A 24,814-nucleotide genomic window follows, 5' to 3' on the forward strand; every position below is an offset into this window, starting at 1 on the left:
CTTTGCGAGCACGTACGTACAATAAGTTGCAGAACTCGCACAGCATTATAAAGCATGTGAGCATAACTCGACTTGCTTGTCTGTAAAAAAGTTCATTCTGTCACTGTCAGTTCAGTATCATTCTCATCTCATCGATGACAATGACATCGATCAGCTGCAGCTGTACAATATATTAGTTCGTTTGTTATCGCTTAAAATTATATGAATTTTTGACCGAATCGTATTCATCCGGCTTCCTCAGCAGTAATTAATTATTAGAACACCATGTCGACTGCTATGACATTTGGCCAAAAACAGTTTATACCAACGCCACCTGATAAGGGAAGTTTTCCTCTGGATCACGAAGGAGCCTGCAAGAAAACTATGGTGAAGTACATGAGGTGTTTGTATAACAACAACAGCAACAACACCCTGTGTCGTGACGAGGCGAAAGAGTATCTTGCGTGCAGAATGGACAACGGATTGATGGCAAAAGAAGACTGGTCAAAATTGGGCTTTAAGGATGAGACTGCACAAATCAAAGAAAAAGCGTAATAACTCCAAAGACTGGTTGTAAAGTAAGATATTTGCCATGTTTATAATAAATGAATTAGTTTGTTAAAAATCTCTATGAGTTCTCATTTAAACAGTCATCAATAGTCGAAAATAATAATAGACATAATTTCTAGGGATTCCTCTCAGAGAATTTAAGTTTTAAGTTAGTTTTGCTCCTCCCTTTAGGATAAATTATCTGGGTTATACACAAATTTAGTTTCACATTTGTGTTTTCTGCACCTAAAATTAGAACATGTTCAAATAAATGTTCACAATTTTGGTACAACCTAAAACTATGATGGGGTCAGTTTCAGGCGAAACAGAAGATTTTTTAAATTTTATGTTAGTATGATCTCTTGACACAAAGCCTATTATGGTTTACATTGCTACAATCATTCTATTCATAAGGTGGGTCCACACCGAGCGAGCATACACGCGAGTTCATCAAGCACATAACGGCCAGTGTAAATGTGCCTCGGCTGAGGGGGCGCGTTCGGGCGAGGAAAACGCGCGCATGGCGCAACGGGCGTTTAGTGTGTGAGGAAATTGGCTTGCGCGTATGCTCGCTCAGTGTGGACTTGGCTATAGACTAGTATCTTATTTTGTTTGGTAAAGGGGTTGTTGCAGTCAGTATTTGATTTGGAAAAGCTTTTACTCATAAACTAAGTAAATAGGGCTAGCCATAAATATTTTAGCTGGTATTTTAACTATGCTATCTACCAGCAGAACTAGGTCAACTCATAGGCAGGTAGTATGACAGGCTGTGATCCATATTGTATAAAAGAAAAGATGCTTATTTGCTGTAGGTATAGCAAAGTGTGTTCAGTGATAAGTGCAAATTAGAATGGGGCTTTAGATTCAACCTAAAATTTAATTTTACTTCATTAGTGGACATCAGATTCTTTCGGCCATAATTAATTGACATTGTTTCTATGTGAACAAATTAAATTATCAATATTTTTCCCTAATACTACTGATCGCTCCAGGTTTAGTTTCTTAAAATATAACTTTATTGAAAGTATTAACATGAAACTTACAAATTAAGCTGGAGGCAATCACGGTGTTAGGGCAAAGTATGGATCATTTAATTCATCAATGTAGGAACTCCCCACCTGTCAATAAATTATGCCCGCTACAATCAGAGGTCTCTTTATTAGAGTTAGAATTTTTTTGTAACAAGGCCTAGGTGAAGGTTTACTTTAAAAGTATAATCAGTAGATAGTACTATAAAGTGTGTTGATGTTAATAGGCAAAGGGGGACAAAAATAATTCCACAAAAAAAAAAACCAAATACATCCATAAAAAGTTCTTTATTCTTAATACAATATTGTATTATTTATATTAACTGAAATGACTTACATAAAGATATAAAATTATGTACTATAATAATATAGGTTATTTAATAGAAGATTATAAAAGTTTGATTTATTTCACCAATCAATTGTGGCATTTTTTAAGTAAATATCACAGTTATTATTAAATTACTTGTGACCAAAATAGGTATTAAAACACTTTTCTTCTGCTTAATATAAAAGAACAAAAAGGAATTTTTAGGTGATAAACACAAGTCTACACAAATAGATTGAAAGTATTATCTAATCAGGAAATAGTGTTTATATTTTAAAGTTCTTAACTGCTGATTGCACAAGATGTAATATTAATTTAAATGCAAACATTGTGGAAAAATATCCTATTCAGTTGCTTTATGATGGCAACATTACATTAATGCTAAGTTTAATATGACACAATGATACACTTATCAAAATATCTAAAGAGAATTTATTCTGTACAAAAACTAACTATAATAAGCACCATAATCATTCCACAAAGTTCCAAAAGCATTCCCATATTGGCAACTCAGCTCAGGGGTTATTTGACTGGTCAAAATGACAGATCGTGACATGGCCATCTTATGTCTAATTTTTGTGATCACCTCACGCGATCTATTACTTTGTCGAGTTGAACAGGCCCCCTGTTCCATCATATTTCGCTCATTCCACAATAGCATTTATCTGTTTATTTTCACAGTTCCATAAGGCCATAATCTTCCACACACCACTTCAGTATATAATTTTAACTGCTACATTATCACCTACGTTAATGAATATTGGTACATAACTCTAGATAATGTATTTTACAGATTACAGAATATGTGTACCTCTTTTAACCAGCATATGATATTTAATCAATAAAGTATTAATTACGAACATTTGTTACGAGACTGAAGTAATAGTGAGAAGTAGATAATAAATACTTTATACAATATAGACTTAAAATTGCATTACATCTAATTAAGGCAGTTCTGTAGATATTATTTGAGTAGGTAGATAGACAAATATTAGGTATGTACGACAAAGGTGAAACCGATACACTTATTAATAGGTATAATATGTAGATTGATAATTACATAAAAATAATATATGTTCACATCGAAGGACACAAACTGTACAGAAGCTAAACGAATGGTGTTATATACCTTACATGTCATCAAACCGAACTCGATCGTTACTGAGATCAAAATGTACATACAACATTTTTAAGAAATAATAAATTGCATCAATAGGTACTAGAATTATACTAATAGGTTTAGTGATTATCGTAAATAGTCATAGTCATAATACTCATAATACTAAAACGGGCAGTGCATAATTTTGCGCAATAGTAATTCTTAATTCTAAGATTCAGTTCCGACATCGTTTCGATATGTTGTTGTCGATATATGAAAACCAAATCACACCCCAACCAGAGCATGATCCCGGTACCAATTTATGAAAGAAACAATTTCCTGTTTAATACGAAATCAGTGCCGAGAGTGAGCCCTTACCAAAGACATCCTATATTTATCTAATCAAATATCGTAACCGTTACTCAGTATGCGAAGGGTATATATTTGCCATAGAGTAGAAGAAGAGTAGAGAGTAAAGGTGCGAGAGAGTGCAGACGCGAGCACCGATGGGCCGCGCCGGGCGCGGGCGCGGGCGCGGGGCGGGGCGCGGGCGAGCGCAGCGTGGACTCGGGCGCCGGCAGCGCGCGGAACGGCGCGCGGCGCCCCACGCGCTCCTCGGGGCAGCCCATCCAGAACGACGCCGAAGCGTACTGACGCTCGTGCTCTACTCGCATCTGCAGGTCGTTGAACTTCCAGAAACCCTTGCCTTTGAAGAAGTAGGTCTTCCCTGTTGACAAAAATATGCGTTAACTATTTTATTTATTAATCGGAGAACGCGCCTCTTATAGACATTTAAGAAGTGTCTTTTTGGCACATATCACCGACTTTTGTTTTCTACTAGGTATAAATTAGGTGTTGCAATTTACCGTTGGCCGAGCGTTCGCGAAGGTCTTCGTTTCAGCTTGAGCAAAAATGCTTTTTCGTATGTCCGGATGTTGCAAGTCGCATTTCTTAACCGATTCCCGTAAAATTTTGTGAGCAGGTTCGATAGTTAAATAGTTTTTTTTGTCGTTTCGTTTTTTGGAAAATGTTTAAAATCGTGGCAATTGGCATAAAAGACTTCAGTGCCAGTAGGGTACCTATGTGGCATTTAAGACCATTGTGAGTTCGCTGTAATGACTCGGTGAAATAAGTATATTTTTGAATTATTTTTTTAAGCTAATCAAAATTATGAAGCTTATCGCGAGTTCTACAGCTCACAGAACCACTAATTATGAAGTAATTACCATCTCTCCACTGGAAGACGCTGTCTATATTGTAGCCGACGCCCTTCCACATTGACATATCCCGCGGGTAGTCTGGTTCCACGCGCCCGTCATTTTCGTCGTACCTTAAATAGTTACAACCACTTTAGTAATAGTAGATACATTACGAATAGCCACTTATCTAACACAAAAAATCTAATATTCATATCATGAAAGGGCTTCTAATATTTTGTACTTACTTCCAATACATGGTGCCGCTGTAGAAGTATGTCTTGCCGTTGTGGCCCCAAACCATCGCAGCATCTAATTTCTCTAAACTCTCGGGCAGACCGAGATCCGTTAGAGGTTTGGGGTAGCCACGGACCAAACTCACTTCATCAAACAAGTAAAGTTCTTTACCTGAAAACATACGTTTTATTAATAAAGTAGCCGACGTCCATAGGAATCTTTTCATTACAAAGACATTATACCACTTTAAATGAAACAAAAACAGTTTTAAGAATAAAAACATTTAAATTAAATTAAATTCTGTGGACAGTATTAGCTACTTACCGATAAAGAAGGCAATTTTCTTGTCTGGTCTCTCGTAGACTGCATCGACATGAGTTAGATCTCTCGGTAATGCTGTCCACATTCTTGAAATTTCAATGGGATATTCTTTGTATCGGCCATGAGCTCCTATCCTCCAATGATACTAAAATAAAACAAAATAAATTATTACATTATTGATTAATAATATTACCTACGAGTATATTGTTCATGAATTTATATATTTTTTAAATTAATTGTGATTGAATAAAGCTAGTACTTACTCTATTCTTGAATATGAACAGTTCTCCACGTATAAGTGCCACGGCGTCATAGCTGGTGTCGCATGTATCTGGTTTGTCGGAAGGCGTCGGCTTAACCGTAGGTTTCTCGGGATGATACGCTGGTTTATTCGGATACGGTCGGGTAGGGTTCTGTCTCGGATAGGTAGGGTACTCGGGTCGAGTGGTCGGGTAGCGGGGTCGGTAGGTGGTCGGGCGGGTAGTCGGGGGTGGAGGGCGCGGACGTGGGTGCGGACGCTGCGGGTACTCCTCGCTAGAATTCCGATGAGGCCGCTCGGGTATGTAAGGTCGCTGTGGTTTCTCGGGGTAGTAAGTAGGGTATGTAGGATTTTGGGGATGGTAGTGAGGCCAATTAGGATTGTGGTGGGGGTGATGATGATGTGGCCGTCTAGTTGTAGTAGTGGTAGTTGTTGTAGTCGTTGGAGGCGTTCTCCTAGGTGGCGTCCAGTTAGGTATTTTGCCCCATACTCTCTTTTCTTTTGGGCCTGAAGAAAGACAAAACAAGATAAAATTTTAACAACCTTGACGTTAACTCTATGTACGTTAATAGTAAATAGGAATGGGTGTTTAAAGTTTATTGTAGCTGTCTAGCATATATGACTTGCAATTAGGTGCTTAATCCATTTGAGTCCTTGGAGTATATCGCGTAGCACGTCGTAGCACGTAGCAGCATTTTCTACTGTTGTAGCAATATGTGTCAGTAGCGGCGGCATTTGAAGTCATACAAAGCTATTTTTTATACGACGTTTATAATATTGTTTAAAGTACTCGCACACTAATATTATTTAAAGCATAACCAATAAAACAGATATGCATAGGGCGGAGCTAGAAGGTCCGAGTTACTTTAAAATCAAAATTCCATTTGGGATTGACAAATTGATTTTATTTGGCTTTTACTCACCATACATTTGTTGAATGCCATTCCGGTCGTCGGCCGGGAGCACGAAGTTGGGCTGGATGCCCTGGTACCACGGGAACATGAGCGCGCCCTTCACGGCGCTGTGGCTGAGCCCCAGCGAGTGCCCGAACTCGTGCGCGGCCACCGCAAACAGCGATGTCCCTGGAAATAATGTTTTTACTTAAGAAAAACAGGTACCTATACATATCTGTATTTTTTTTAATTTTAGTTTGTCTATCTTTATAATCATAATAATTAGGTAGATGTGTTTAATGGTATCTAACATAACTGAATACATTATTAATGCATTATATCCTCACTCGTATATTCAAGAACTACACACACATACAACATACATACAACACACATACATTACACACACATACATTAATAAATAATAAATAAATAAATATTATAGAACATAATTACACAAATTGACTAAGTCCCACAGTAAGCTCAATAAGGCTTGTGTTGAGGGTACTTAGACAACGATATATATAATATATACATATTTATAAATACTTAAATACATATAAAACACCCATGACTCAGGAACAAATATCCATGCTCATCACACGAATAAATGCCCTTACCAGGATTTGAACCCGGGACCATCGGCTTCATAGGCAGGGTCACTATCCACTAGGCCAGGCCGGTCGTCAAACATTAACATACATACATACATTTTAAACAGATTCCAAAGCGATATCAAAAAACGTATTCGCTTGATAGTGTTTAAGTTAGGGTAGGCGTCAATGATACTCGAGTTGGACTTCAAGACTGTTTATTAATAATCTAGGGTGGGTGCACAATTCTCAACTACCGACATCTTCCTTCTTAAAATCAAAAATAAGAAAACAACATACTTAAAAGAAGCATGCATTATCTTAATTTTATTAACCTAGTACTTTAAACAAACCTATGCTTTTCCATAGATTGTAAAGAACCTATACAATATTATTAGTTATTTGGATAACATTTGTATATTATATAATTTTTAGTTTTTACTAAATACATTATTCTACTTTTACAATTTTACTAATAAAATAAGTATTTATTGAATTTCGATATACAATTTTAATAGTGAACATTATTTAGGTACCTACTTACTTGTTTTTATGAAGTACATATCTTATCATTATATTTCATTGTTCATACTTTTTTAACTTTCTAACATTTTATTTTATTTATACAATATTAAATGTTTGTTTATTATTAGGTACTATCTTTTTTTTTTTTACATAATGCATGCATACCTAAATAAACATCAAATATAATATTTTACTTAAATTTATCGAAATTGACAAATTAATCTACTAAACGATTATCTTAGTATATTTGAGTATTCACTTTTACTTATTTTAACAACCTATTAGGCAGGCAGGTCTCCAACAGGCAGGTATACTTGAATTCCAGTTATGTACTCCAATTGCCCCATCTATTGGGAGGTATCACTGTCCTGCCGGAACGAGTTACATAAGAATCAGTTTGGTTTGTGTTTACATTAATAATATTTGAATTGGGAACCGAAGTTGATGTGAATTGCATTTGCGGCGGAAGAATGTGGTCGTAATCGAACCCATACTCCGGATCGGTTTCCGGACGGTGCGGGGAGTCCGGTATGATGTGACGTCTATTCCGTATTATTTTATTACCGTTTCCCATTAATATTTGATATGACCGATCTCTTAAAATTTTACTAACCGTACCGCTTATCCAAATGCTGTTATTGTCATGCCTTACCTTTACTTTTTGCCCTACTTTTAAGGGAGATAAGTTTTTTGCGTTCATGTCGTAATACATTTTATATTTATTTTGACGGTCAATTAATCTGTTCCTAACGCTGTGATTAACTGTCGCATCTAGGACTGTTTCGCGTAGTGGTAGAATGCTACGTAATTTTCTATTTTGAAGTAATTCTGCCGGAGAGGGTAAGTATTCGCTAATTGGTGTATTAAGATATTCTAGCAAGGCTAGGCGAAAATCGGTCGACGTATAGGTGCATTTTTTTATAATATTTTTTATTACCTGAATGCTGCGTTCTGATTGTCCATTGGACTGGGCATAGTGAGGAGAAGAGCGTACGTGATTAAATTGCCATTCATTTGCAAAATTACTAAATTCACGTGAAACAAATTGAGGTCCTCCGTCAGACATAATTATCTCGGGTATTCCGTGACTACTAAATATACATTTTAACTCATCTATTATCGCGTGAGAGAGTGTGCTACGCATTTCGCGTACCTCCACGTATTTGGTATAATAATCGACAATCAGTAAGTAATTTTTTCGATTGATATGAAACATGTCAATACCTATTTTAGACCATGGTCTCTTTGGTACTTCGTGTGGAATTAGTTTTTCTTTTGTGTTGTTTTTTCTAAATGTTAAACACGCTTGGCAATTTGATATAAAGTTTTTTAATTGATTGTTTATTTCGGGCCAAAACAATAACTCTCGCGCTCTTAACAAACACTTTTCAAGGCCAAAATGCGCATAATGTATCTTTTGAAGCATGTCACCGCGTAACTTTTTAGGTATTATTATTCGACATCCTTTCCATAATAATCCATTTCCTTCTGTTAAATCCTCTCTGTATTGCCAATACGGCTTCACAACATCTTCTACGTCTTTTTTTTTCTTCTGGCCATCCTTTTCTAATATACTTTCTTAACAGCTGCATCTCACTATCACTATCTGTTTCTTTTTGTAGTATTAAATAGTGCGTATCAGTTAGCTCATTGTATGCACACACTGTGTGCACCGCCTCTGTAAGTTCGTCTTGCAGGTCATGATGATCACTGGAAGAGGCCGCGGGCGGCTCGTAGGCGCGCGATAACGCGTCCGCGATATGCAACTGCTTGCCTGGTTTGTAAACCAGCTGAAACGAATATGGTTGGAGCCTTAATAGCATGCGCTGTAACCTGGGTGGGGCATCCACAATCGGTTTTTTTTATTATACTCAACAGGGGCTTATGATCAGTTTCAATCGTTATATCTGAGCGCCCATAAATATAACCATAAAACTTCTCACATGCGTATACGCATGCATATAACTCTTTCTCTATTTGTGCGTATCTCTGCTCAGTTTTTGTAAGTGCCTTTGAGGCATAACACACGGGCAGACCATCTTGTAAAAGTACACATCCCAGGCCACTCTTACTCGCATCTACTGAAAGTTTTATGGGCTTAGACATACTGTAATATTGCAGCACTGGTTTTTCGGACAAACATTTTTTTATGATATTCCATGTGTTTTCATGTCTCTCATTCCAATTTCGGTGGTGGTTCGGTTTTATTAGAAAGATTAGGTATGAAGTTACCCACGTACGTTGTTAGTCCTAACAAACGTTCAACGTCCTTACTGTTCTGTGGCCTAGGCATATTAATAATAGCCGAGATATGACTATCATCTGGGTATAGACCTTTCCTCGTAATTTTATGTCCTAAGTATTTAATTTCCTCAAGACCAAATTTACACTTAGCAAAATTTAATTTTAGATTAATTTTACGACATCTCTCTAATACCTGTCTCAACCTCTCATCATGCTCAGATTTCGTTTTTGCAAAGACTAAAATGTCATCTACATACATACAAACTCCTTCGATATCGTCAAAATTCTCATATATTTTGCGATGGAAAACCTCACACGCAGACGATATTCCATAGGGCATACGTAGAAACTTATATCTCCCAAACGGTGTATTAAAAGTGCAAAGATCACTATTTTCTATTTTTACTTGCCAAAAACCATTAGTAGCATCTAATGTGCTAAAATACTGAGCCCCTGACAAATTCGAAACTATTTCGTCTAACGTAGGCAACCTAAAGTGTTCTCGTTTTATAGCTTGATTCAATTCTTTCGGGTCTAAACATATCCTAAGATCTCCATTTGGTTTTTTTACTATAGTCATGCTGTTGACCCAATCAGTAGGGCCCTCAACCTTTGCTATGATATCTTGTCGCTCCATATCTTCTAACTTTGCCTTTAGTTTTTCTCGCAATGGTATTGGTACCTTTCTTGGAGCGTGCACCACAGGCTTGCATTCGCGATTCACTCTAATTTTATAACTACCAGGCAAACAACCTATACCCTGAAATACATCTTTATATTCCGTAACAAAAGCCGGAGAGTTCAATTGCTCCATTTCACTCACTGCAAATACTCTTTTCACCAAATTCATTACCTTGCAATCATATTTACCTAATACAGGAGAGGACGGCACATCCACCACTTTAAATTCCAAAAAATATACATTATCTTTATATACCACTTTCAAAAAACATTTGCCTAGAACATCCAAGTTCTTTCCAGAATAACCGTGAAGCCGCGACGTGGTAACCATTAAATTTTCTTTGCTTAAACCAACTTGAGATAAGTAGCGTAATGGCAAAACATTAACTTCGGCTCCCGTATCAAGTTTAAACCTTAAATTATGGCTATTAATATTTAAAACAATCGACCATTCATCTATCTCATTATTAAGACAATATATTACCTGTTGGTCCGACTCCTCAATTTGATATACGCCACACATACGCGAAAAGTGATTCATGCGCGAACACCGTAAACAACGTTTCCCATACGCTGGGCACGCATAGTTTCCGTGCGTTGTACCACATTTGTTACAACAACGAGTACTGTTATTATACACGTTATGCGCCGCACTACGAGCACCAGCGGCGCTCCCGCCCGCGCCAGCCGCCGCTCGCGCCGACACGGTCGAGTCCTGCGCGCGCCAACCGCTCCTGCTCCAAGCTCCCGCGCCGCGCCCAGCGGCGGCGCCGCGGCCGCCTCGCGACCCCGCGAACCGTCCACGGCCACGACCGTAACCTCCTCTTTGTGATATTTGCCATACATTATTATCTTGCAATGAATTGTTGTTGTCACCCGTCGTTATGTTATGTACCGATTTCTCTCGCGAGTCTTCAACAATTTTTTCCGAATACACTTTAGATACTATAGCCGCTCGACAAATCTCCATAGCTTGTTCTAAAGTCAAGTCGGCTTCACGTAATAATCTCTCCCGAATAGCTTTGCTCGCGATGCCACATATCAACCTATCCTTAATTAAGGAATCACATAAAGTTCCAAACTCACATGAAGTTGATAATTTCTTTAAATCAAACACATATTGTTCAATTGTTTCACTTTCTGCCTGATTTCGCGTAAAAAATCGATGCCTCTCAACCGTTAAGTTTTTCTTTTGATCAAAATATTTTTTAAATTCGTCCAAAACCTGTTCTACCGTAGTACACTTCACATTTAGTTGTTCATACAATTCCCTGCACTGTTCACCCACTATATGAAGCAATATATTTATTTGTATGGCCGATGTTTTTTTAGAAAGTTCACACGCGTCGAAATATATTGTAAATCCCTTACTCCATTTTTTCCAACTATCACTTAAACTGCCCGTAGTAATGTTCAATAAACTTTGATCATAAGTAAACGGTAACGGAGGCGTAAGCACTGTTTCCATATTAGTATATAAACAACTGAGTCCTGTTAATTAAATATTTTAACTTTTTATACTATTTTATCTTTGTTTGAACCATTTAAATAATTTCCGGCTGCGCCATGTCAGGGTAGGCGTCAATGATACTCGAGTTGGACTTCAAGACTGTTTATTAATAATCTAGGGTGGGTGCACAATTCTCAACTACCGACATGTGACTTCGAAGAACAAATATATAAAATATAAGTAAGTATTTTTCTCGTAGGTGTTGAGCGAAAATTGATAAAAGCTTTAGCGTTCAAAGGGTTAAATCGAATGCAAAAAATGCATTACACCGTTGAAATTTTAACGAATCGACGCGGGCTACCTGTCTGGCTAAAATGTCAAGTTCAGCAAACGCGAGCCAGAGGTGGATATTTCCACATGGGTGGGCGGACACAATCCGGCGCTGGCCGTTGTTCAGTACGCACATGGTAATCGCAGAACGCATGTTTGCGCGGCTGCGCCGCCTGCTGGGTGGTGTTTGCAGTGTCCAGTGAATTAACATTCTATTGTAATCTACCTATCTAAAATAGGCGTGGCGTTCAAATTTCGACATTTATATTTAGACGTTGAAACGGCGCTCTGCGACAAAGCGTGATCAAAAACGGTAATAGTAGGAAACCAGTAGGAAACTCGCTCGGACTATTATACGTTGCTACAATATTTGATCGCTCTGAGGTTCGGAGTAAATTAGTATGACGTGTTAAGGGTCGTATAGATGAGAAAACTAGTAAATAGAGTATCGATTTATGCTAAGGTATTCCCTGTGGCAGAAACTTGTTCACTGCTGTCGGAGTAACATGTATTAAAATATTTCAGTAATAACATGGCAACAGTGGACGAGTTGAAACTGGAACTAATTTTATACTCCATAGCATTACACTTAGTATCAGATTTTCACAATAGCTTAATCATTGGTGGAACTAGATTTTGAACTGTGTGGTTTCAAGTATATATTTCTGGTAAACCCACGACGTAAGTAGGTAGGTAGCTATCTCCAGCGTTTAGATATGTATATTGTTGCATTTATTTAGGGTAGGCTCCATAGTACGTATTGTGTAAACGCGAAGGTGCGAACTAGCGCTCGCCAACTCGCCCCGCCATTTGCATGTCAAACATCGCTGACCGCGACATTCTCATTTCCGAACGTTACAATGTGTTAACTTTTCATGGAACTACTGGCGCAATTCTAATTAAGTGAAACTTTCGTGGCTGCTTGCTGTGCCTACTTTTTTATGTAAGTAATGATTAAATTCTGTTTAAGAGCCTGTCAATACCTAAAGCGCGCACACTGTCTATTTGTATCGGAGTAAATGAGATAGCACTGTCGCATGTTACTGGGCCTGGGCAAGGGAATAATAAGAAAAATATTTAAATAAAAAAAGTGGATTATTAGTGTAATATTTTACTCAACCACGGTTTAGATATAAATGTTTTGAAATTGTGATTTTAATTGCAGACCCATAAGTCAAAACAATAAAGACATAAAACCGTTTAATTGTGATTTTAAGACCAATCTTTGCAATTATTTTCTATCGAGCCGATTTCGTTCAATCATGTATCGAGTACAACCACGGTCTTTGAAATATAATTAATATGAACATATATTTTTCTTACTTGACTAAAACAAATAGCCTTTCTTAAAAAACTGTTTAAGTAACATCAATTTCAAGGACATTGGGTGTTGACAGCCTCTTAAGGGCGGGTTGTTGCGCCTGAAGCAGTTGTTAATAGTCGCGAGCCAGCGGAATTACTAAACATTGCTATGTAAAAATGTGTTTGACGCTATAATATGATTTTGTGGATTTTGCATGCATATATCACTTATGAGGTATTTGTATGGGTAGACCTAAGTATACTCAAATGAGCCGATGATTCGGTACCTTCCGGCCGGAAGTTCGCTGGGATAGTGCGGCTAAGGACTAGGTATACTCGTAAGTAAAATAATTCAGACATTTACTGGAAAATGTTCAGCTTGAGATTATCTATTGCTGTTACATACATTCTATTTAGTCTTTAGAGCTTTGTGTCTTAATCAAGAGAGAAGAGAATTGATTTTAATAGAGGTAAAGTCTAAGAAAAAAAGCGGCCAAGTGCGAGTCGGACTCGCGCATGCAGGGTTCCGTACCATTTATGACGTATTAAAAAAAATCTACTTACTAGATCTCGTTCAACATTTTACCACTTTGGACACACATTTTACCACTTTGGAAGTGTCTCTCGCGCAAACTATTCAGTTTAGAAAAAAAATGATATTAGAAGCCTCAATATCATTTTTGAAGACCTATCCGTAGATACCCCACACGTATGGGTTTGATGAAAAAAAAAATATATTTTTATGTTATGACTTATTAAAAAAACTACTAACTAGATCTCGTTCAAACCAATTTTCGGTGGAAGTTTGCATAGTAATGTATATCATATATATTTTTTTAGATTTTTCATTCTGTAATTTTAGAAGTTACAGGGGGGGGGGGGGACACACACATTTTTTCACTTTGGAAGTGTCTCTCGCGCAAACTATTCAGTTTAGAAAAAAATGATATTAGGAACCTAAATATCATTTTTGAAGACCTATCCATAGATACCCCACACGTAAGGGTTTGATGAAAAAAACATATTTTTTAAAATTTTATGACGTATTAAAAAAAAACTACTCACTAGATCTCGTTCAAACCAATTTTCGGTGGAAGTTTGCATGGTAATGTATATCATATATTTTTTTTAGATTTTTCATTCTGTTATTTTAGAAGTTACAGGGGGGGAGGGGGGAGATTTTTTCACTTCGGAAGTGTCTCTCGCGCAAACTATTCAGTTTAGAAAAAAATAATATTAGAAACCTCAATATCATTTTTAAGGACCTATCCATAGATACCCCACACGTATGGGTTTGATGACCAAAAATTTTTTTTAAAATTTTATGACGTATTAAAAAAACTACTTACTAGATCTCGTTCAAACCAATTTTCGGTGGAAGTTTGCATGACAATGTATATCATATATTTTTTTTTGTTTTTTCATTCTGTTATTTTAGAAGTTAAGGGGGGGGGGGGGGGGACACACATTTTACTACTTTGGGAGTGTCTCTCGCGCAAACTATTCATTTTAGAAAAAAATTATATTAGAAACCTCAATATCATTTTTGAAGACCTATCCATAGATACCCCACACGTATGGGTTTGACGAAAAAAGATTTTTTGAAGTATGGGGAACCCCCAAAATTTATTGTTTTTTTTTCTATTTTTGTGTGAACATCTTAATGCGGCTCCTAGAATACATCCACTTACTAAGTTTGAACAGTATAGCTCTTACAGTTTCGGAAAAAAGTGGCTGTGACATAATCGGACAGACAGACGGACATGACGAATCTATAAGGGTTCCGTTTTTTGCCATTTGGCTACGGAACCCTAAAAACGTGCTCCTTATTTTGACATCCCGTCCCATCCAGACATCCAATCCAGAAGGCACAGTACTGCGTCATATGTTTCTCGGTCACTGAATTGTCAAACGTCAACTTTTGACAATCAGACTTACGCAAAATTATGGAAGGTAGAGTTAAGGAACGCAATCTCCATAGGCAGAACTTATGCAAAAGTGTCCAGTGGTCAGCTATAAATAATAGTTCCTAATCTCTCCAGAGTAGCGCTAGAGTAGCTAAGAACCTAGGCGTTATTTACGGAGTGAAGTGCGCTGTCTATGATTTGGTTTTTTTCAAGTATTCTAGGTATTGTAGCGCCACCTATTTAAGGTTTTTTGATAACTCTTTTTGGTATATGGAGATTCCATTCCTTACCTTCCTTCCGTACGCAAAATTTATGCAGCCATCTCGTTTACCTGTCAAATTCGAAGCCCGAAATTGTCTTAGATTTCACGCATCTTACTCAATCCATGTATCTTTGGTCTTAATACAACTACGAGTAGGTATTTATTTTGTACAACTACCTTCTTCATCCTCGTTCTTGGGCTGCAGCAGCCACAGCTCGTCGTCGTCGAAGTGCGCGTCGCCGCCGTGGCCGCTGCCCGGGAAGAACGCGTGCGCCAGGATAGAGCCGCGCCCGTCAAACGCGTACGCATCGCCATGCTGGCCTCTGAAAATAAAAACACCCGGGTCACATAGAATTAAATTTCCAGCTACCTCTTGCAAAGATTTTGGAATTGTAAAAAAGGTCTAATTACCATTTCTATCCGACACTTTGGTCAAATATTTACTGTCTTCTGAACAACATCGATCAAATAAGTAATCGTACTTTTATGTTGGTATATACACGATGTTTCACAAGAAACTCGAAAGATTTTAATAGTGTTATTCTGATCATATTTAAAGACTCAAAATTCATTTCAAGTGACAAGTTTATTAATAACATTTGTTTTTATATTAAAAAAAAATCAAACGAAAAAAAAAATTGGCCTAAATAATTTTTTTTTTCCTTCTTTTGGCCTCAGAATTGCGTGGTTAAAATCTTTCGGGTTTCTCGTGATACACCGTGTATAGCATTTACATATAGTGATGTTTTGCATAAGATGAAGAGAAGAAGAGCGTACGAAGGGAAACAGATATGATTAACTGACGATATAGGTACCTAAATCTTGGTTAGGTAACCAAGATTAGATAAAGTGATGAACATAAAAAAGTTAAGAAAAAGGTAATTTAGGTCCCGTACCGACCGATCAAACTAAGAATCTAATTTAGCGGAAACTTCTCGAGTTTAACGGCTCATTTAGACAGTGCGAAAACTCGCATACGAGTTTCATTGGATCACGGTATTTTATCGGTTGGATGAATTGAATGAATCTCTATATATCTAAACTACTTGCATGCGAGTTCGCGCGCCGTCTACATAAAGGTGACAGTCCATTTCTGACCGCAGCTGCACTACTGCTCCGACATTACTGCAGCGGCCTGAACGCGTCGGTGTTATTGTCAATTTCCATAGTAAAATCAATGACGGTACCGACTGCACGTAATATGGTAATTTTAACGTATTTCCGACCGCAGCTGCACTACTGCTCCGACATTACTGCAGCGGCCTGAATGCGTCAGTGTTATTGTCAAATTCCATAGTAAAATGATGACAAGACCGACTGCACGTAGCATGGTGATTTTTAGTGTTTGGTGTACATACGACCGCAACTGCGAACCGCACGTCAAATCTTTACAGAAATGTCTTTGGTCACAGATATTAGTAGCTCTAAGCAAAGAGGATATAACAACTACAATATAAGGAGTTTATTACACCCGCGGATAAACAACCCCGATAGTTTCTGTGTTTCGCGATAGTTCCTCTGTATCTTGGCGTTGCTCTTATTGTTTTTTTTAATGTTTCCTGATAAATTCATTAAATAAACAGTTCTTTCCTTTTTTCGTAGTTTTCCGAGAACAGCTATAAGCTTGAAAGGGCAAGAACGATAGAGAGGCAAATATACGATTTTCAAATTAAGATTTTCATGGTAGGCAATAAGTAGATAGTAGCTATGTATGTATGTATATATAAATTATTTACAAACTAATAATAGTGAAAAAACTGGAAAACTAGTTCGCCTTTGTATTAATGATGAGTGTTTTTTTTCCTGTTTTGTGTTCATTTTTGTACAATAAAAAGTTTTACTACTACTACTACTAAATTACAGGACGCACTTATGTGTTAGAATAAGATCGATGTAGGTATACTAACCATTATCGTACAATCATGTACACATAGCATAAAAATGTGCCAACATAATATTTCTATGATGATTCTAAGACTGAACGGAGTGGTCGTATGCAATTTCCTCTCTCTTTCCTCTTTCTCTCTTTTTCCAGATTTTGACTGAGAAAATGTTTCGAATGAAATAGCTTACTCTGTATCCTCTATATTTGTGTTAGGATACTACGAAACCATAGTAGATTACATTTTTTAGTGGCAACAATGGTCGCGCACTGTGCGGCTTAAGAGGAATTTCCTCCCGCGGGCGCTCCGGCTTTAGTATGAGCTCCCTGCCGAGGTTTTTCTGAAGGTCTACAGTAGGGGTTCTTGAAAAAAGAAGTGTACAGGTTTTTAAAGGGTCGGCAACGCGCATGTATCACTTCTGAAGTTGGAGGCGTGCTTAGGAGTTTCAGTGATGCTTATATTTAACAGGATTAATTACTGAATTCTCGCTGACAGTACCGCGGCACAGTGAATTTGGCGTGATAAAATGTGAAAGTGTCGTAATATCATATAATATACACCGTGGGTTGGTAAAATCCGACAGATCTTAACCACGCATTCCTGAGGGTCAAAAAATGTTTAGTAAAATTCGGAAAAAAAATTTTGTTTTTTCTTTTAGCCGATTTAAAAGACATTTTCTGCACACAGCACGTTATTTCTTTCTACATCTTGGCGAAAAAAAAAACATTACAACGAAGAAGTAAAGTTTTCTTAATTCATCTATAGATCAAAATTGCGAGTGTTCTTTTTAGTTGAGTAATGTTTGTCAGAAGGTATGACTAAACCAAGTCACATAGAGGCAGCGCCGCAGCGAAAAAGGCGTTTTTCACAAAGTTATTGCAGAAACAAATTTTCGCAAGAATTGCCATTATCTCTGAAAGAAGACCGATTACAGAAAATTTGTATGATATTTTAGCCTCTAAATGCGATTAAGAATACAACTTTAAATCTATCAGGTTTTACCAGCCCACGGTGTATAATATCGTGACACTTTCTCACTTTGTCATTTCAAATTTCTGAGATAAAAGAAGCAATAATTCAGTTGTATTACCTAGAAATACAAAAGGCAAAGTTGTTGTTTAACACCTCATGGTAGCTACACACACATGGTAGGTACTCAAACGTAAGAAAAATTACAAAATTGAACCACAAGAGAAGCGACAGCGGTTTTAAAATAAAATTGTATTGACAGTTGCGGGGACTTCAAGGCATGAGGGTTAAACAAACTTTGCTACAGAGCGCAACACGAATTTATTTTATCACACCATCACGAGGAAAATATTTATTATTCCAATTAATTTATTAAATATTCTTTCTATCAGCCCCTTGGCTAACGTAAATAGCTTTCTTCATAAAGGATTTCTTGTCTCGCCCATCAAGTTTTATATGGTCTAGTCATAAACTGTATCTGCCACGACCACGAGTGCCGTCGCCCATGGACACCTGCAGGCTGCAACACAAGAGCGATTATAAGATTTAAATTTGTGCTTTAGTTTGAAATAGGAAACTGGACAATATTAAGTGTAAATTGCGTAATTATAGCTCTTACAAATCAATTTATTCGTTTATTCTTTACTTTTAGGTAACTAATGAAAGATTGGTTTAATATGAAAACTCAGAAAGATAAATCTGTAATATTTTGCTAACACTGAACGACTGCATTGGAGAATTTATTTTGTCGCATCGCCATCTCCGAAACCCACGAATCCCTTTGCAAAAATAAAGTAAACCCGGGATAAAAGAGCCTACCTAGCTTTTTGAGGGGACGTTTATCGCAGACTTCTACATTCAGGCGGTACTAGGCCACCAAAAACGTGCAGACCACCGGCTGGATTTGGCTGGATCACGTGATGCAAGTGGATCAAGTGCGCATACCGTATCCATCACGAGCAACATGAGTCCCGCTCTCGTCGGGTTGCTGTGTGCGGTGGTCACGCATTTAGTCAAGAGGATAGGGAAGATAATTTCAAAATGTTAACTTACCTTAAGTGAAGAAATATTTCTCCTCTGCATTCATTTAATTCGAGTAATTTGGTTGTATTTCTTCAATTTGAAGTTAAATTGTTATTCATTTAATCGGCAAACAAACGATCACCAACAATATCTGTTTTTTTAATAATATTGCGTAGCTGCCTTCGACTGAATGTGACTTTTGTAGAAAGGCAAACTGTTTTTCGTTTTCGTGTACCATGTAGCATTATCGTCACTTACTTCTTCTCGTAAAAAATACAAATAAGTAAATTAGTAATTTTATTTATACGTCTGACAGTGACATTATTCATTGACTTTGACAGTCAACTGACGAACGCTGCCGCGACTGCACGCCGCAAGCAGCAGCAGTCGGCCGCTGCAGTAATAGTTAGGGAGGTGGCGAGCATTTCGGTATATGATTTGCACACGTTTCACATCGAGGTAGATTGCAGTTTACGTCAGTACGAATCGATTTGGTCCCGTCAATAATGGTCCTACGTCGCTGCGTTTTCGCGTTACAGCCGATTAAAGTTGTTAAAAAAAAAGGGGTATCAAATTATTTGCACACGTCTGCCTCTGGGGTTCATGGTCACAAATATCTTGGAAACGAAGAAAATCGAGGAGGCAGACATTCAGGGCTCTGCATTATCATGGGACGGAGTTGTAAAAGTGTTTGAAAAAAAAACTCTACTAAGTCATTTGCACACGGTTCTCATTGCCCCCATTCGATTCATTACGACTCCGTGGATACGAAAAAACATTTGGCAGACACTTTGCTCACTGATATTTAACTTTATAACGGTTTGAAATGGACGTAATCAAGGGGAAGCGGGTATTGCATGTTATTATTGTGATTCTTTATAGGTTTATTATTATTATTTTGTTTATACTACACCAAAACAAACTATTACTACCGGCCTCTAGAATAAAAAAGCATTCCAACAGCACTTATGTCATGGCCATAAAAATATATAATAAACTGCCTGATGCCATAAAAAATTTAGAAAGTGATAAAACATTTATTAAAATCATAAAGTCTGTTTTATTAAAAAAATGTTATTACTCATTGAATGAATATTTAAATGATAACTTAGAGGATGAAATAATATCGATTAGTTAATATTTAAACAATACATTTTAGGCCATCTAATGTTTAAGTAAATACACATTGTCGTAGTTGTTAATTTAGTACATAAGAAAATTGCTGTGCCCTAACAGGGTATCATGTACTGACTGTAGTTTATATAACATCTGTATACAATGAACATGATTGCAATAAATAAATTGAATTGAATTGAATTGAATAAACTAACCAAATTCTTACTGTACAGGAGCAGCTGCGAGGGATTCTCCCTATTAAAACGGGCGATGGTAGAGGCGCTTTGTACGTTATTTGAAATCTTTAGGCAGAGTACACATAGCGCACTTCAAATCGCACATTTTCCTAAAACGCGCTCCGATTTTTTCAATTATTATGTGTATCAAGCGCTTACACACTAAAATTACTCGAGAAACTTCAAAGACTCCAAATACTCCAATTACTCGAAATACTCCAAAACTGTTGATGAGCGTCTCGGAGAACCTGCTCTGCAACCTCTGCTGTGTACAAAGCCTTACGCTTTCGAGACGTCCTTGTGGAAGTGCCTGGGAGCGCGAGAGAGAGGGAAAGCGTGCAAAATAAGAGGGAAGGCTGTCTCCTGTTTCTTTCTATTTACTTCTATACTACCACATGTATCTATAGATGTAGGTATACGCTATATACATTTAGGTACGCAATACGGAAAAGGTCGGAACTGGGTTATACCGTTCTCACTCATATTCCCAGATAAAAGAGAGACACTACGAAAGGAACTATGGAGATGTTTTATACCTGCGGAGCCGCAGTTAACAGGCAGAAGCCAAATAGTAATCGCAACGGTAGTGCAGCTGCAGTTGGAAATGGACTGTCACCTTAAGCCTTAAACGAATTAAAAATGATGGAATAGGATTGTGTTTTATTAAAGTGACTACACTAAGTTTCATCGGCAGAAAACAAATGGTGGAGTAGTAATATATTCATTTCCCTACAAACAACAGTTAGCCGATGGCGCTGGAGCAATCAAACTTGCGTCCCGGGGGCGCGGCGCGACACTCCACTACCCATCTAATCATTTTTAGCGACGCAAAACAACGAAAAGACCAGTCTGTGTATAATTCACGTCATGTTAACCAAGCCAGAGTATCGAGTTTTGTGCGGAAGTTGTGCTATCAGGTGTATACGATGGGGTGAATAATGTTGCACTCAGGCGTTCCGAGCATGAAACGCCTGTATAGACGTTCGATTCTCTTCAAGAATGATAATATGTACCTTATTGATAGAATTTCAAGACTAGCGGCCTTTGGGGTTAATTCAGGCGTAGCTATAAGAAATTTAGCTCGTCTACAAATACCTACCCAAGGCAAAAAATATTTTCTTTTTTATTATTTAAAGTTATTTAAATATGTAGCTTCCATCGATAAAATAAGCACATTGCACCCTTTAATCAATGAGAAGCTAAGGAACTGATCAGATGCATCCATCTTAGAAAGTTTTTGTTTGATCCTAATGGTGAGTGCTAGAAATCATCTTGGGGTAATAATAATAAGACCTCCTTTCACACAAGAACTCCGTGCACACTAAAAGAGTCAGTTAGAAACCTAAAAACATTCATTGCTAGGCTTCGTGGAGGAGCTGGGGTGGTAAGAGTAGCGCTCGCTACCTCGTTTCACGCAAAATAGGCACAATGGTTGTCGACTTGCGGAAAATGCCCAGAAGCACTAACTAACACTAACCAACACCTATCTTCCGTAAATATTTGTGTGTATGTAAAGTTTAGATACTAACACACATAATTTACACTGTGTCAATTATAGTAGGTACTTAAGAGGATAATGGAGGACAGCTTATTCTCCTTTACAAACGTAGTTCCCATTATGGAAGAGGGAACGACATAGGTATGGTTAACTTATTAATATACACCAAATTGGGTAAAAGTATTTTCCATTAGAGAGGAAAACGGGGTCTACTTTTGTATGTACTAGTACTGCACATATACAGTCGCGCGTTGATTTATTGCCATTATTGCTATAGTCTCGGTGAGTACTCGCTATAGCAGTAATTGCACTTACATCACCAGCGAGTTGGAGAACGCAGTTAAGTTGTACGTATCCTTTATTACTTGGGTAATATTACAGTTTATGAGACCAATAAATCTCCTAGACGCATATAATGGTCATGCGCTGTGTCGGCGCGATCCGCGGCCGATGCAGTGATGATGGACTGCTGTATGGATGTTATGCGGCCGAAATTGATATAGCACCTTGTTAAAGAATTATGTTACATCAATCAATGTTCTTTTAGTTCGATTAAATGCAGTTCGTGTGAAATGATTTTTTGTTCACAATTGAAAACTAATCAACCTTTACAATTGAACCCTGTATTATTAACAAATAAAACATTTTCAAAACATTTTCATTTTCATATGTCAACAGGCCCAAAAGGCAAGCGCACACGCTCGTAGTGGCCTTATCAGATAATAATAAATCATTAATTATCTCCAAAATGGAGTTAATGAGAATATCAGTTTTTTTGAGAAATTACTTAATTTAAGGTAAAAAAACGCAGCCTTGAATATATTTTTTAATTTAAAATAAAAAGGGGACTTTTAAAAAACACCGTGTGTAAGTGAAGTAACCTATGAAAACTATATTTAATACATAAATAATTTTGCTACCATTATTTGGTAATAAAAAAAGAAAAATAGCAGTTTTAGTTTGTACACTTGTGTACATTCAAAGTAATAAAATTATGATCGATATTTAGACAATCTGTAAACCGATACTTTTTTATATTTTTTTTAAGTAGTACATAAATAATTTAATTTATTTGAATTATGTGTACCAAATTCTACCATGTTTTATTGTAGGTAGGTTCAGCATCAATAGTAGCGGATGAAACAACGCTCCAAAAGTATCTGATATTCCGGATAACTTTTCCAAATATTGATAAATCCATAAAATTTACGTTCAAAAGTATATCTTTTAACGTCTTCATTGTTCTACATATAGAACCACCACATTTTGTTAAGCTGTTACAGAATGGTAGATACTTTTGAGACCTTGTTTGATTCGCTACTTTTGATGCTGACTGTACATGAATCTAAAACGCACACAGGTATGTATCGAGCGCAGCAGGGTACATATCTGAGTAGCTATTGGAAGCTCCTGAATATCGCACGCGGAAGTTTTATAGTGTGTAGTATAAGTTAACGGCTGAGTAAAATCCATGGCAGGTAAAGAGTCGCATTTACGCGTCGCGTCAATAATGTATGGAGGCGATAATCCACGTGTCCGCGGTTATCAATCCTTTTAACAATATTGTAGAAACACCTTAATTTTTGTAGAATCGGTTTATGAAGCAGTCGCGTTGGCATACTCGATGGACTAATATAAACGCCCAAATTATGGGTATAACAATAACAATTATTAGAAGTATACAACACTGACGACATATCGCACAGTCCAGTTATCGACTAAAAACTGTATATGATATGACTTAGTTTTTGTTAAATTACGAGAAATGTAAATTAGAGGCTTTAAGTGGAAATTTCTAAAATAAACTACCCCTTTATATAGTGTCCCGAGTCAAAATGGAAAATACCGGAATCCTTACAGTTTGGTTTTGTCCGTCCATCTGTTTAATTCAGTGAATAATTTTAGAAATATTCGCTCTGAAAGCGAAAAAAATATGCTTTATAAAAACTTTCCACTAAAACTATTTTGGCGTTTGGTATTGTATGAAGGTTCGGAACCTTCTATTATGCGTGGTCTGACACGCACTTAGCCGATTTTTCGTCACTCTCGAGTGAAGTACTGTCAATTATTATGTTTTATTGTGCTGTGATTGTACGAGCATCAGTGAGAGTTGCTACGAGGGCTACGTGTGGCGTAGCACCTGCGGCCCGTGCGTAGCGGCGTTACTACGCTTTCCGAGGCCGTGGAGAATGCCAATTAACATTTGGAAAGAGAGTTTAACTGAGGAAAGTATCCCCTGCCTAAAGTTATTTGTATAGTTTTATTTCGTTTTTATATTCGACTGTATTGTGAGTATATATCTGTTTAGCTACGTTTAAACTTTAAAGGGTGAATTTGATTAAGAGCGGTTCACTAAAGTCGGTTCTAAGGTGGCTAACTAATAATTATAAACTTAGCACGTGACCACAACTTATCAAGAGCTTCACGTTTTCGATACAGTAGAAAAAAAGGAAAAATATGCAAGACCACAGTGAAGTTAGCGCTGCAAGTTTTGAAGCTGGCCGCAATATGGCGGTCGCAATATGTCCGCGCGGTGCTTTTTGTCGCTCGACTTTCTCATATCGTCGTCTACGGCGATTTAATAAGCGAAACTTTGGCCGTCGCTCATTCGATATGCGACCGCTGTCGGGGACGCTCCGTCATTTGTCAGGGCTTAGAGCGCGGGCGAACTCTAATCGCGCGCTCTCATTATCGCTTTAGTATACTTAGATCGATATTTTTTTTTCATTACACTTGCTCGAAAAAGGTATAAGACCTTCATGCAGGTGTACTGAAGGACAAAGGCCTATATTGTTCCCGCGGGAGATATGGATTGTGAAAAAATAACCTATAATTCTCTAGGGATTTATAACTTTTTTTTTAAAATATGTCACTAATTTATACAAACTAAGTAACGCAAATGAGTTTTA

At 37.3% G+C, this 24,814-nt stretch overlaps 2 protein-coding genes and 1 long non-coding RNA gene across 4 annotated transcripts in view; 1 reads left to right on the top strand and 2 right to left on the bottom strand.

Moving 5' to 3' along the window:
• Window positions 1-109: 109 nt before the first annotated feature.
• On the top strand, window positions 110-606 carry LOC133524373 (cytochrome c oxidase assembly protein COX19). The gene has a single exon (XM_061860355.1). It carries the CDS (start codon window positions 265-267, stop codon window positions 532-534), a length of 270 nt encoding a protein of 89 aa, XP_061716339.1. The 5' UTR covers window positions 110-264; the 3' UTR covers window positions 535-606.
• Window positions 607-1,829: 1,223 nt separating this feature from the next.
• LOC133524362 (matrix metalloproteinase-2) overlaps window positions 1,830-24,814 on the bottom strand; it is a 239,586-nt gene continuing 216,601 nt past the window's right edge. For both annotated transcript variants that reach the window (XM_061860339.1, XM_061860340.1), the window contains exons 6-12: window positions 15,358-15,503; window positions 5,917-6,075; window positions 4,998-5,500; window positions 4,738-4,879; window positions 4,425-4,584; window positions 4,207-4,310; window positions 1,830-3,707 (exon numbers count right to left, since the gene is read on the bottom strand). In XM_061860339.1, the coding sequence (XP_061716323.1) occupies window positions 3,403-3,707; window positions 4,207-4,310; window positions 4,425-4,584; window positions 4,738-4,879; window positions 4,998-5,500; window positions 5,917-6,075; window positions 15,358-15,503 (1,519 nt within the window). In that variant the 3' untranslated portion in view covers window positions 1,830-3,402. The remainder of the gene's footprint in view (window positions 3,708-4,206; window positions 4,311-4,424; window positions 4,585-4,737; window positions 4,880-4,997; window positions 5,501-5,916; window positions 6,076-15,357; window positions 15,504-24,814) is intronic.
• On the bottom strand, window positions 18,384-19,388 carry LOC133524376 (uncharacterized). Its single transcript, XR_009800365.1, has 2 exons — window positions 19,086-19,388; window positions 18,384-18,545 (listed from the first exon to the last, which is right to left on the bottom strand). It is a non-coding gene; the product is annotated as an uncharacterized LOC133524376 (long non-coding RNA).

Source organism: Cydia pomonella, chromosome 13 (assembly GCF_033807575.1).
Source record: "Cydia pomonella isolate Wapato2018A chromosome 13, ilCydPomo1, whole genome shotgun sequence".
Taxonomy (NCBI): domain Eukaryota; kingdom Metazoa; phylum Arthropoda; class Insecta; order Lepidoptera; family Tortricidae; genus Cydia; species Cydia pomonella.